The sequence below is a fragment of the Cherax quadricarinatus genome, chromosome 38 (assembly GCF_038502225.1).
Source record: "Cherax quadricarinatus isolate ZL_2023a chromosome 38, ASM3850222v1, whole genome shotgun sequence".
Lineage (NCBI taxonomy): Eukaryota > Metazoa > Arthropoda > Malacostraca > Decapoda > Parastacidae > Cherax > Cherax quadricarinatus.
Window position 1 is genome coordinate 401354 of NC_091329.1, and position 13714 is coordinate 415067.

The window sequence follows — 13714 nt, forward strand, 5'->3', positions numbered from 1 at the left end:
AGATGGGAAAAGAGGAAGGTGGCAACAACAAGTAAGAGGGAGGTGAAAGTGTATAAACTAAGGGAGGAGGAAGTTCAGGCGAGATATAAGCGACTGTTGGCAGAAAGGTGGGCTAGTGCAAAGATGAGTAGTGGGGGGGTTGAAGAGGGTTGGAATAGTTTTAAAAATGCAGTATTAGAATGTGGGGCAGAAGTTTGTGGTTATAGGAGGGTGGGGGCAGGAGGAAAGAGGAGTGATTGGTGGAATGATGAAGTAAAGGGTGTGATAAAAGAGAAAAAGGTAGCTTACGAGAGGTTTTTACAAAGCAGAAGTGTTATAAGAAGAGCAGAGTATATGGAGAGTAAAAGAAAGGTGAAGAGAGTGGTGAGAGAGTGCAAAAGGAGAGCAGATGAAAGAGTGGGAGAGGCACTGTCAAGAAATTTTAATGAAAATAAGAAAAATTTTTGGAGTTAAACAAGTTAAGAAAGCCTAGGGAAAGTATGGATTTGTCAGTTAAAAACAGAGTAGGGGAGTTAGTAGATGGGGAGAGGGAGGTATTAGGTAGATGGCGAGAATATTTTGAGGAACTTTTAAATGTTGAGGAAGAAAGGGAGGCGGTAATTTCATGCACTGGCCAGGGAGGTATACCATCTTTTAGGAGTGAAGAAAAGCAGAATGTAAGTGTGGTGGAGGTACGTGAGGCATTACGTAGAATGAAAGGGGTTAAAGCAGCTGGAACTGATGGGATCATGACAGAAATGTTAAAAGCAGGGGGGGATATAGTGTTGGAGTGGTTGGTACTTTTGTTTAATAAATGTATGAACGAGGGGAAGGTACCTAGGGATTGGCAGAGAGCATGTATAGTCCCTTTATATAAAGGGAAAGGGGACAAAAGAGATTGTAAAAATTATAGAGGAATAAGTTTATTGATTCTAAAGAAAAATTGCAAAGGTTAGTGGATGAGTTTGGGAATGTGTGTAGGGGTAGAAAGTTGAAAGTGAACATAGAAAAGAGTAAGGTGATGAGAGTATCAAATGATTTAGATAAAGAAAAATTGGATATCAAATTGGGGAGGAGGAGTATGGAAGAAGTGAATGTTTTCAGATACTTGGGAGTTGACGTGTCGGCGGATGGATTTATGAAGGATGAGGTTAATCATAGAATTGATGAGGGAAAAAAGGTGAGTGGTGCGTTGAGGTATATGTGGAGTCAAAAAACGTTATCTATGGAGGCAAAGAAGGGAATGTATGAAAGTATAGTAGTACCAACACTCTTATATGGATGTGAAGCTTGGGTGGTAAATGCAGCAGCGAGGAGACGGTTGGAGGCAGTGGAGATGTCCTGTCTAAGGGCAATGTGTGGTGTAAATATTATGCAGAAAATTCGGAGTGTGGAAATTAGGAGAAGGTGTGGAGTTAATAAAAGCATTAGTCAGAGGGCAGAAGAGGGGTTGTTGAGGTGGTTTGGTCATTTAGAGAGAATGGATCAAAGTAGAATGACATGGAAAGCATATAAATCTATAGGGGAAGGAAAGAGGGGTAGGGGTCGTCCTCGAAAGGGTTGGAAAGAGGGGGTAAAGGAGGTTCTGTGGGCGAGGGGCTTGGACTTCCAGCAAGCGTGCATGAGCGTGTTAGATAGGAGTGAATGGAGACGAATGATACTTGGGACCTGACGATCTGTTGGAGTGTGAGCAGGGTAATATTTAGTGAAGGGATTCAGGGAAACCGGTTATTTTCATATAGTCGGACTTGAGTCCTGGAAATGGGAAGTACAATGCCTACACTTTAAAGGAGGGGTTTGGGATATTGGCAGTTTGGAGGGATATGTTGTGTATCTTTATACGTATATGCTTCTAAACTGTTGTATTTCTGAGCACCTCTGCAAAAGCAGTGATAATGTGTGAGTGTGGTGAAAGTGTTGAATGATGATGAAAGTATTTTCTTTTTGGGGATTTTCTTTCTTTTTTGGGTCACCCTGCCTCGGTGGGAGACGACCGACTTGTTGGAAAAAAAAAAAAAAAAAAAAAAAAAAAACAATTTCATTAATCCACCTATGATATTTTTTTTTAAATTATATAATAAAGACACTACAAAATATATAAACATGATAAATATACCCCACATAGAATAAATTAACACAAATATGAGATGTTACGTGTAGATGAAAGTGTATCAACCACAACCAGACACATTTGTCTGTTTGTTTACATCCTCCGTGTCTGTGTCTGTCTTTCTGTCTGTGTCTCTCTCGTTTATTCGTTTTACCTCGTTTACTCACTTCTCATCCTACATTAAGACTACAAATATTTTAAGGTAAGTAATGAATGAACTGTATATGCATTTTATTATTCTGGGGTGCTTTAAATGTCATAGTATATTACATGTGGGTGGGGTGGCCTGACTGGCTACCATACCTCCCACACCTGACTTCTTACAATAAATACTACTCGCCTCTTACCCTACATTAAAACTACAAATATTTTAAGGTAAATAATGAGTGTATTGTGTGTATTTTACTTTTTTTTGTTTTTAATGCTTAGTTCTATTGCTAACTTATATATAATATTAGTGTAAACTTGTTATCTGGTATTTATATGCATTTATAAGCGGGAAAAAATGGTGCTCTGCTTTCCAGTGATGTCCGCTCTCCGGGGGTAGCCTGGAACCTAACCTGCTGTATAAGTGGGGCTCTACTGTATAAAGAATATCCACATACAGGATTTTTATTTATCATTAAACTAAATTCTGATGCAAAAAACTCTACCTGCTGTTTTGCTATGACAATATTCTGTCCTTGTCCAACTGCTTTGCCCGTAGTCTGTGCACTAGCTTGAAGGCTGAGAATCTGTCCTGGTTGTGTAGTGGAAGTGGTCATAATAGGCTTTCCAGCACCCCCTGCTTGAGTAGTGACCAGTTTGACAATGGTTGCTCCTTGACCACCAACACCAGGTTTACTTTGAACCAAGTTCACTTTTGACATCTGCAACCCAAAATTGATAAATTACTCATCTATTGCAATTGGATGTCTATGTAAATACTTTACGTAGGGCAGGTTTACTGTGGATGTGAGGAGTCAATAAAGGAACTGAACTGGGGAAAAGGTTGGATGAGAATGGTTACCAATTTGCAATTATCTCTCAGTTTGGAATATTTGCTGTTTAGAGGGCCATCTACTGTCATATCTGCATGCCTCTGGCAAGACAGTGATAAGTGTGAATGATGATGAAAGTGCTTCTTTTTCAGGTCATCCTGCCTCAGTGGGAAATGGCCAGTGTAAAAAAAAAAAATAATAAAAAAAGTGCTAAGCTTAGTGTCCAATCTTATGTTTAATTTGTGGTAGTGGTATACTGCTCGATTCCATTCCGGCAGTCTACCACTATTTTTTTTTTTTTTACCACTCTGGCTCTCCCACCAATGTAGATGGAAAAAAAATTCACATCACCCATTCACTTCCATCTTGCCAGAAGTGCATGGACATCCTAAAACAAATGAATATCTGAACTGTAGCATCCCCGCCTCCTGGACAGAAGTTCAGCTAAATGATTACCTCAAATTCCTTTGTGTTACCTTGCTCACATTCCAACAGCACATCAAATCTTTAAAATACTTTTTAGTCTCCACTCACTCTGATCTAACAAGCCTACTGGATACTCACAGCCCTATTACTTAAACCCTTCACATCCCTGCTCCAACCCTTCCTGAGATGATTCCTACCTCTCCATTTTTTCTACTCCAGATTTATACACCCTCTTGGTCATCCTACCCTGCTCCATCCATTCCTAATGCCAAAATTATTTTCTACCATTCTTTCATCACCACTGTAGTCTTGGTTTACAATGGTGTTATCTTGTTGATAGCCTGATCAGTCAGGCTGCTGGCACTCGCTGCAGCAATCTGACATAGGCACCAATGTCTACAAGCTCAGAAATCTGATCAAATTACCCAGGTAGTAAGGGATGTATTTGTAATTCTCCTTATATTTGAAGGGAGGTCACTGGAAGATTACCTTTTAATGTACTTATTGCAATCCATTTTCACTGGGGTAGACATCTTGCACCAAATATCATGTCACCCACTCTTGTTACAGGTAATTTCAGAGTGAAGATGTGGAACCAGTACTCCCCAGCATCTTCCATTTGTAAATTATTATATATTTTTTCCTCATCTGTACTCCAGGAAGTAAAATTTGATAACTGTTAGCCATTCCCAGTAATTTAGATGTTTGAGTTTATTCAGGCAGTGAGATTTCTCTGTACATTCTCCATAGATGCAATTTCATTTGTTTTAAATAGAGCTGTTAGGTATATAGCAGTAATTCAATTAATATATCTTGTTTTAAATGTTTTCCTTGCTGTTGTGTAGTAAGACTACTGCATTCTTTTAACCAATTAACTGTCCAGACCCATGATCTGAGAATTGCTCTCCGTGTCCAAGAATCCCCCCTCCTCTACACACACACACATGAAATGATAAAAAATCTTTTTCCAGAGATAATGAAACGAAAAGTATGAAATTTGATGGAAAACTGATTAAATTATCGCGTTAGCAATGTTAACGCATAGGCGACTTTGCCACCGAGTCCTATTTTAGGCCAATTACGTTGTTCCAGTTGACCAAATTCTTAGCTATTTCGCTAATACATCTTCCATTTTATCGAACGAGTACACAAAACCGTCCAGTCAACTATTTCAACTACCCAATAAAGTGATCAGAAATTGGTAATTTGGCCAATTTCACACAAAATTCAAAACAGGATCCAGAATAAACAATGCAGGCATTCCTGGCACTAAAATAACTTTTCCTCTGTTCATTAGTTATGTTCCCAGGCTTTACACATGAATTCTATTTTGAGTTTTTATTCACACACAAAACAGATAGATTTACTATTACGCAATATTGTAATAACTGCATAAATAACATCAGCACATTCGTGAACACACATCAGACCCACCAGATGGACATGTATTGGACGAGTGATGTGATCTGTTTACTCATGAACATTGGCAAAAATCAAATTTTTCTGCTACTTTGAGCTCAATTTCAAGCTATTTTCAGTCCTGAAACCAATCAAATCATCTCTATTTCTGTAATACATCTTCCATTCTATTAAATGAGACCAAGAAACTGAGAATATAACCACACAAAAATACACTGCAAATTTGCTGTTTTAAGCCAAAAACATGGTCGCAGTCTTTTTCTCATTATGCACGGCATGCTGCAGATTTTTTTTATATGGTGCACACTTACCACACAGACCCATTCTTTCATATCTAGGTCCAAATTTACCACTCACAGTTTATCTGAATGAACTTAACTCGTGGTGTAGTACTACGGTATACCTGTAGTACTACGTCACAGATGGTGAAGTGGTTAGTCTAAGATTTTCTGACAGTGTTACCCCTGGGTCTCTTACATACTCCTTCTAATCCCAAATGGTAAATTTCATATTCTGATTAAAATTTATATGGCTGATTGTCAATGAACAAAATTTCTGTAACCTCAAATTATTTATTACAATTTAATAAATATTCAACAATGATTCCTCACCGAAGCTCTTGCTGTCTGATATACGCAATAATGACTTATTTAGATTCTGCCTTACTAGCAACTCGTGATATTTTTATCTACACACCCATGTACAAATAGCACTTCTCCCAGCAGTCTGCCCAAAATAATTTATTTTTAAATAAACATTTATATTTATTGTAGGTAGTAGGTTGGTAGACAGCAACCGCCCAGGGAGGTACTACCGTCCTGCCAAGCGAGTGTAAAACGAAAGCCTGTAATTGTTTTACATGACGGTAGGACTGCTGGTGTCTTTTGTGGCTAACGCGACGGGCTGGAGTTTTGAGACTCTCTGACCGCGGGTTCAATCCCGGCCGGGGTATGGTTTGTTTGCAATCGTGTCATTATGATTTCGTGAGTCGAGTCTTTTGTCCGTCTCATAAATATGCAAGATTACAGGTACGTCTTGCTACTTCTACTTACACTTAGGTCACACTACACATACGTGTACAAGCATATATATACACACCCCTCTGGGTTTTCTTCTATTTTCTTTCTAATTCTTGTTCTTGTTTATTTCCTCTTATCTCCATGGGGAAGTGGAACAGAATTCTTCCTCTGTAAGCCATGCGTGTCTTAAGAGGCGACTAAAATGCCGGGAGCAAGGGGCTAGTAACCCCTTCTCCTGTATATATTACTAAATTTAAAAGGGGAAATTTTAGTTTTTTCTTTCGGGCCACCCCACCTCAGTGGGATACGGCTGGTACGTTGAAAGAAGAAGAATTTATATTTATTTATATAGTAATGAGAGAACATACTTTTACAAAGGAACCACTATCCGTTGAAAAGAAAACTAATTCATAAATGAATCCCTGAATGATCTTTAAAAGGACATTTTTCAAGTAAAATGATATACAAACTCCTATGATGAACTTACCGGTGTAAGGCCTTTACTCGTCTTGACAAGTGTAACAATCTGTGGTTGTGATCCAGGTACACCACTCTTCTGAAGGATAAACTGCTTACCCCCCTGTCCTGCCACGGTTGCTCCTTGGGTGTTAAGAACCTGAAGATAATGAGACCGTGACACTAAGATAATACAGAATTCCTTTACTTGCTTTTAAACAGTGATTTCTCACTTACCTGAACTAATCTGTGCTCAGGTACTCTAATTATACAAAATTCTAAGCAATAAAAACTTTTACATATGACCCAAATTGTAAGTTATCTCATATCTGAAGAAATACAAATTAAATTTCAGAACTTTCTTTGAACATAAGAATTTGCCGAGTCTTGGATATTATTTATAATTTAAAAATTTATTTTCTAAATTTTCTCCATTGGGGAAGTGGAACAATTCTAAAATGCAGAGATCAAGAGGCTAGTAACTCCCTCTTCTGTATACATTACTAAATTTAAAGAGAAACTTTTGTTTATTTTTCTTCAGGTCTCCCTGCCTCAGCGGGATATGGCCAGTTTGATTAAAAAAAAAAAAATCCAAATTTGGGAGAATTAAGAATAGGCAAAATTATTGTATCATAGATAGAACATGCAAACTGAGTACGTACAATACAAAAAAATTAATGGGAGTAAAATTTTTAAATTCTCCAATTTTTTTCTAATGAATCATCCACAAGCCTTTTTTTTTTAACACATTTTGTGAAGGCATGAAACAAATTACAAACTGAAAATCAACTATCAAATTTTTTGAAAATGTCCCATATGGATTTTCCTCTCTTAAATCGCTCTTCAAATGAATGTACAAGAGTATAGTGGTACCAACACTCTTATATGGATGTGAAGCATGAGTGGTGAATGTTGCAACAAAGAGAAGGCTGGAGGCAGTGGAGATGTTGTGTCTGAGGGAAATGTGCAGTGTGAATATAATGCAGAGAATCCATAGTTTGGAGATTAGGAGGAGGTGCAGGGTTTCGAAAAGTATTATCCAAGAGGGATGAGGAAGGGTTTTTGAGGTGGTTTGGACATTTAGAGGATGGAACAAAACAATAACTTGGAGGGCATATAAATCTGTAGAGGAAGGGAGGCAGGGTAGAAGTTGTCCTAGGAAAGGTTGGAGGGAGGGGGGGTAAAGCAGGTTTTGTGTGCAAGGGGCTTGGACTTCCAGCAAGCATACTTGAGCGTGTCAGATAGGAACGAGTGGAGATGAATGTTTTTTTTCATGACGATGTGCTGTTGGAGTGTGAGCAAAGTAACATTTATGAAGGGATTCAGGGAAACTGGTTAGCTGGACTTGAGTTCTGGAGGAGGGGTGGTGATATGTTGCAGTTTTTTAACTGTAGTGCAGGCAAGCCTCTGGCAAGACAGTGATGGAGTGAATGATAAGTTTTTCTTTTTCAGGTCACCCTGCCTTGGTGGGTAACAACCGATGTGTTAATAAAAAAAAATACATTTCATGTACACACTCTTTATGCATAAATGGAATGCTAATTTTTTTTTGGTACAAATTAGTAAAGAAATATGGATTTTTTTAATTTATGATACTCATTTTCTATTTTTGTGGTATACAATTCCCAAGCTGAAAGCAAATCAAAGCATACTGATTATCACACACTTTTTATTAGTTTTATAAAATACCATGTGTGAGTGTGTTGGATAGGGGTGAGTGGAAGCCAGTGATTATTATGACATGACATGTTAGAGTGTGAGGAAGGTCACATTCATAAAGGGATTCAGGGAAACCAGTTAGCCAGCTAGAGGTACAAAGTAAAGTGCCTGCACTCTGAAGCAGGGGTGGGGATACTGCAGTTTGGAGCGGCATCCAAACTGTAGTGTCAGCACACCTCTGGCAAGAAAGTCATGGTGTGACCAATGGTGAAAGTGTTTCTTTTCCAGGTCACCCTGCCTTGGTGGAAGATGGCCGGTGCATTAAAATACAACTGCCTCTTACCAATGTAGGGTGAATAAACACAGTTGAGAGTTGCCACTGTTGCTCTTTGTTGATAACAAAGTTGTAAAGGATGGTGTATGATCTTGGGAAGGTATGTAAAAGAAGGATATTAAAAGTGAATATAGAAAAGAACAAGGTGTTGAGAGCAACCAAAATTCTAGGCAATGAAAGACTGGATATCATACCTGAGAGAGTATGGAGGAAATGGATGTACAATATTTAGATATTTGGAAGTGAATTTGTCACCAGAAAGGTTCATGGAAGATGAGGCAAACCATTGAACAGATGGAAGAAAAAAAAGGTAGGCAGTGCACTGAGGCATCTGCAGAAAGTTTATCTAAGGAACCAAATAGCAAATGAAGAAGAGAATAGGAGGTTTTGTGTGTAAGGGACTGGGACATACAGCAGGCACGTGTGAACATGTTAGATAGGAGTGAGTGGAGACAAAACGTTTTTGGGACTTGATGAGCTACTGGAGTGTGAGAAAGGTAATATTTTGTGAAGGGAGTCACGAAAATCAGTTAGCCGAACTTGAGTCCTGGAGGTGAGAAGGACGGTGCCTGCCTACTCTGAAGGAGGGGTTTGAGATATTTGCTGTTTAGAGGGACTAGATTTAAACTGTCAGATCTGCATACCTCTGGCAAGACAGCAGTAAGTGTAAATGATGATGAAAGAGTTTCTTTTTTGGGGTCACCCTGTCTCGGGAGATGGACAGTGTTAAGAAAACATGGGAAGAAGAAACTAAGTTTGTATGGGGTCACCAAGGTATAATTCAGAGTGCTGAGGATGGGTTGTCGAGATGGGTTGGGCACGGAGAGAATGGAGAGGGAAAAGATGACAAAGGTGTATAAATTTAGGATTGAAGGCAGGAGAGGCAGGGGTCATTCCAGGAATGGTTGGAGGAAGGGGATAAAGGGTTGTGTGGTAGGGACTTGCATCCATCAGGCTTCTGCGAGAATTAGGTAAAAGTGAAAGGAGACCAGTGTTTTTTTTAATTTATATACTGTTGGAGTGTTAGTAAAATATTTTTTTTTTATTATTATCACACTGGCCGATTCCCACCAAGGCAGGGTGGCCCGAAAAAGAAAAACTTTCACCATCATTCACTCCATCACTGTCTTGCCAGAAGGGTGCTTTACACTACAGTTTTTAAACTGCAACATTAACACCCCTCCTTCAGAGTGCAGGCACTGTACTTCCCATCTCCAGGATTCAAGTCCGGCCTGCCGGTTTCCCTGAACCCCTTCATAAATGTTACTTTGCTCACACTCCAACAGCACGTCAAGTATTAAAAACCATTTGTCTCCATTCACTCCTATCAAACACGCTCACGCATGCCTGCTGGAAGTCCAAGCCCCTCGCACACAAAACCTCCTTTACCCCCTCTCTCCAACCTTTCCTAGGCCGACCCCTACCCCGCCTCCTTCCACTACAGACTGATACACTCTTGAAGTCATTCTGTTTCGCTCCATTCTCTCTACATGTCCGAACCACCTCAACAACCCTTCCTCAGCCCTCTGGACAACAGTTTTGGTAATCCCGCACCTCCTGCTAACTTCCAAACTACGAATTCTCTGCATTATATTCACACCACACATTGCCCTCAGACATGACATCTCCACTGCCTCCAGCCTTCTCCTCGCTGCAACATTCATCACCCATGCTTCACACCCATATAAGAGCGTTGGTAAAACTATACTCTCATACATTCCCCTCTTTGCCTCCAAGGACAAAGTTCTTTGTCTCCACAGACTCCTAAGTGCACCACTCACTCTTTTCCCCTCATCAATTCTATGATTCACCTCATCTTTCATAGACCCATCCGCTGACACGTCCACTCCCAAATATCTGAATACATTCACCTCCTCCATACTCTCTCCCTCCAATCTGATATTCAATCTTTCATCACCTAATCTTTTTGTTATCCTCATAACCTTACTCTTTCCTGTATTCACCTTTAATTTTCTTCTTTTGCACACCCTACCAAATTCATCCACCAATCTCTGCAACTTCTCTTCAGAATCTCCCAAGAGCACAGTGTCATCAGCAAAGAGCAGCTGTGACAACTCCCACTTTGTGTGCGATTCTTTATCTTTTAACTCCACGCCTCTTGCCAAGACCCTCGCATTTACTTCTCTTACAACCCCATCTATAAATATATTAAACAACCACGGTGACATCACACATCCTTGTCTAAGGCCTACTTTTACTGGGAAAAAATTTCCCTCTTTCCTACATACTCTAACTTGAGCCTCACTATCCTCGTAAAAACTCTTCACTGCTTTCAGTAACCTACCTCCTACACCATACACTTGCAACATCTGCCACACTGCCCCCCTATCCACCCTGTCATACGCCTTTTCCAAATCCATAAATGCCACAAAGACCTCTTTAGCCTTATCTAAATACTGTTCACTTATATGTTTCACTGTAAACACCTGGTCCACACACCCCCTACCTTTCCTAAAGCCTCCTTGTTCATCTGCTATCCTATTCTCCATCTTACTCTTAATTCTTTCAATAATAACTCTACCATACACTTTACCAGGTATACTCAGCAGACTTATCCCCCTATAATTTTTGCACTCTCTTTTATCCCCTTTGCCTTTATACAAAGGAACTATGCATGCTCTCTGCCAATCCCTAGGTACCTTACCCTCTTCCATACATTTATTAAATAATTGCACCAACCACTCCAAAACTATAGTAAAATAACATTTATGGAAGCATTCAATGAAACCAGTTAGCCAGAATAATAGACATCAGGAGAAATCTCTATTTTACCTTGAAGTACATACATACAGTTGGAAGAGGAGTTTGAGTGGATGTTCAATTCCTTTAGGAATGAAGCAGTAGCATCATGCAATGAAGCTACGGGTATAACTGCAGAACAGGAAAATAGGGCAACTATGGAAGAGGAAAGAACCCTAAAACAAAGAGGAAATGTAAAACTAAAGGAAATTATGAAACGATGAACACTGAGAGAGCATTTTGAAAAAGTTAAATTCCATCTGAGAGGAAAAGGAGGCAGTATGTAATAAGGCCAGGAACAAGGTTGCACAATAAATAAATAAATAAATAAATAAATAAATAAATAAATAAGGCTAATTTGCAAGAGCAGATAAGGGGACTGAAGGAGACCATGGAAGAAACATGAGAGAGGTTAGTAGAGGACAGAAACAGTGAAGGAAGAAGAGGGAGCACAGCAGTTTGGAGAAAACAATAAAAGTCACTGGCAGTGATGCTCTCTGAAGGTAAGGTGGTGATAAGGGACAAAGGAAAATGGTGAAAATACACTAAGAGAGGTAGTGGAAGGTCACTGATGATTCATGGATGCCAGAGAGCTGAAAGAAGGGGGCCCAAATAGAAGATGAGATAAGATTAGGAGCATGAGATTATATCAATTGAGTGCATATGAGGAGAGAAAGAAAAAGGGGAGATGGTAAATTTTCAGAGGATCAGGTCCAGCAATTGCCATCAGATCACATCTTAAACTTGCAGGAGGAGGAGCATAAGAAGGAACATTGCTGCAGGCCGACTGGCTCATGCAAGGCAGGTCTACATCACTTCCCAACTTAAACCAACAGCCCACCTAGTCAGATCAGATCACATCCACTTAAGGAGCACAGCATCAAACCTATTAGCACAAGCTAGTCAGGTCCAACTCACACCCACCCACACCCACTCATTATTATCCAACCTATTTTTTAAACTACATAACATCTTAGCTTCTGTGGCAGTACTTGGGAGTTTGTACCACTCATCCACAACTCTATTACCAAACCAGTGCTGTCCTATATCCTTTCTGAATCCGAATTTTTCTAACTTAAAACCACTGCTTTGAGTCCTATCTTTGAATCCTGTCTATTTATACACGTCAATCATATCTGCCCCGGGTGACACCATAGAGCCTCTAAAGGTGACACTAATGCCCAAAATAGTGCTGCAGTAACATAAGAAAAATCCTTCATTTCTATATAGCCTATTATATGATTACAAGGTACAAATAGGTCTATATAGGGAATATCAATGAATTGCATGTGATAGATGATTTTGCAGGACTGAAGGCAAGGAAATGTAAGATCAGGTACACTGAGATGTTACCTGTACTCAAGGTAAAATCGGAATTAGTGTTTCTCTGATATTACAATGTTTTCCTTTATTTTTCAAGTTTTTTTTTTTTTCATTGTTGAAGATAAATAAATGTAGGATCTGTTGCCTGTACTCAAAGTGGTATTTGAGTTTATGTTTCCTCAATATTACTACAATTATTTATTTTATTATTAATAAAGTTGAGAAGTATTCTCCTGTTCGGTTTATGGCCCTTAACCCTTTGACTGTTTCAGGCCCCTCTCTGAAACTGTCATTCTATGTCGCCAAATATTCAAAAAAAAAAAAATTATTTTTTCTTATGAAAATGTTAAGATTATTTTTCTGAGTGTTTTAGTCCAAAAAAAAAAAAATTTTGCCATCGGTACTTACCAAGATATAGAACCGTGAAGTTTGCAGAAAATGAGCCGCGTATGGCAACAGCGACTGCCGCTCACCTGGTAAACTTTAGTTTACTTGTAATTGAAGGTTTTTTGTTTTTTTCACTATTTTATTTTTTCACATAACTTATGTGGCCTATGAGACCAAAGTGAGGTGCAATGTACATATATACACTCGTTGTATACAACACAATAAGCACACAAACATAATTATCAATATATTGTTTATAAAACTTGTTTACAAAAACAAACAAACAATCATCCTCCTCCTCCTCCTCCTTCTCCTTCTCCTCCTCCTCCTCCTCCTTCTCCTCCTCCTTGTCTTGTGTGCGAGTGTGTGGCTTATAATTGTTTTGAGTCAGAAGTCAGCAGCTGTCAAAATGACATATTGTCTCATTACTCACTCCCCCTCCTGCCTGTCAAAACAATGGGGTTGGATGCTGCTTCCCCTCCTCCATTCTATATAATTATCTTTCTCCCTCATTCTATATCTTTTAATCTCTCTTTCTATCTGTCTGCCTATCTCTGTCTCACAGGTACACATAAATACAAGTATACATAGTGTAAATTACCTAGGATAACCCAAGAAATCCAGGCAAAGTGCTATACTCTGCTTGAAGATGTGAGTAAACGTGATGACACAGTCTTGTGGCTCTCTCTGAGACAAAGAGCTAGATGGACAGACAGGGAGCTTGACAGACAGACAAATAGACAGACAGAAATGTTTGTGTACCAGCAAAAACAAAGGGAGGGCGATGGTCATGTAATATTTCCTTATCAGCTCTACCCTCGTTTAAGCTCATCAAAGTCAGCTCTTATCAGATGTTATCTCC

At 39.2% G+C, this 13714-nt stretch overlaps 1 protein-coding gene across 1 annotated transcript in view; it reads right to left on the reverse strand.

Annotated features, from left to right (window-relative positions):
* Positions 1 to 13714, reverse strand: part of Hcf (Host cell factor) — a 107644-nt gene that overhangs the window by 25111 nt on the left and 68819 nt on the right. The window contains exons 10-11 of the mRNA XM_053782283.2: positions 6421 to 6549; positions 2743 to 2958 (exon numbers count right to left, since the gene is read on the reverse strand). Of these exons, the coding sequence (XP_053638258.1) occupies positions 2743 to 2958; positions 6421 to 6549 (345 nt within the window). The remainder of the gene's footprint in view (positions 1 to 2742; positions 2959 to 6420; positions 6550 to 13714) is intronic.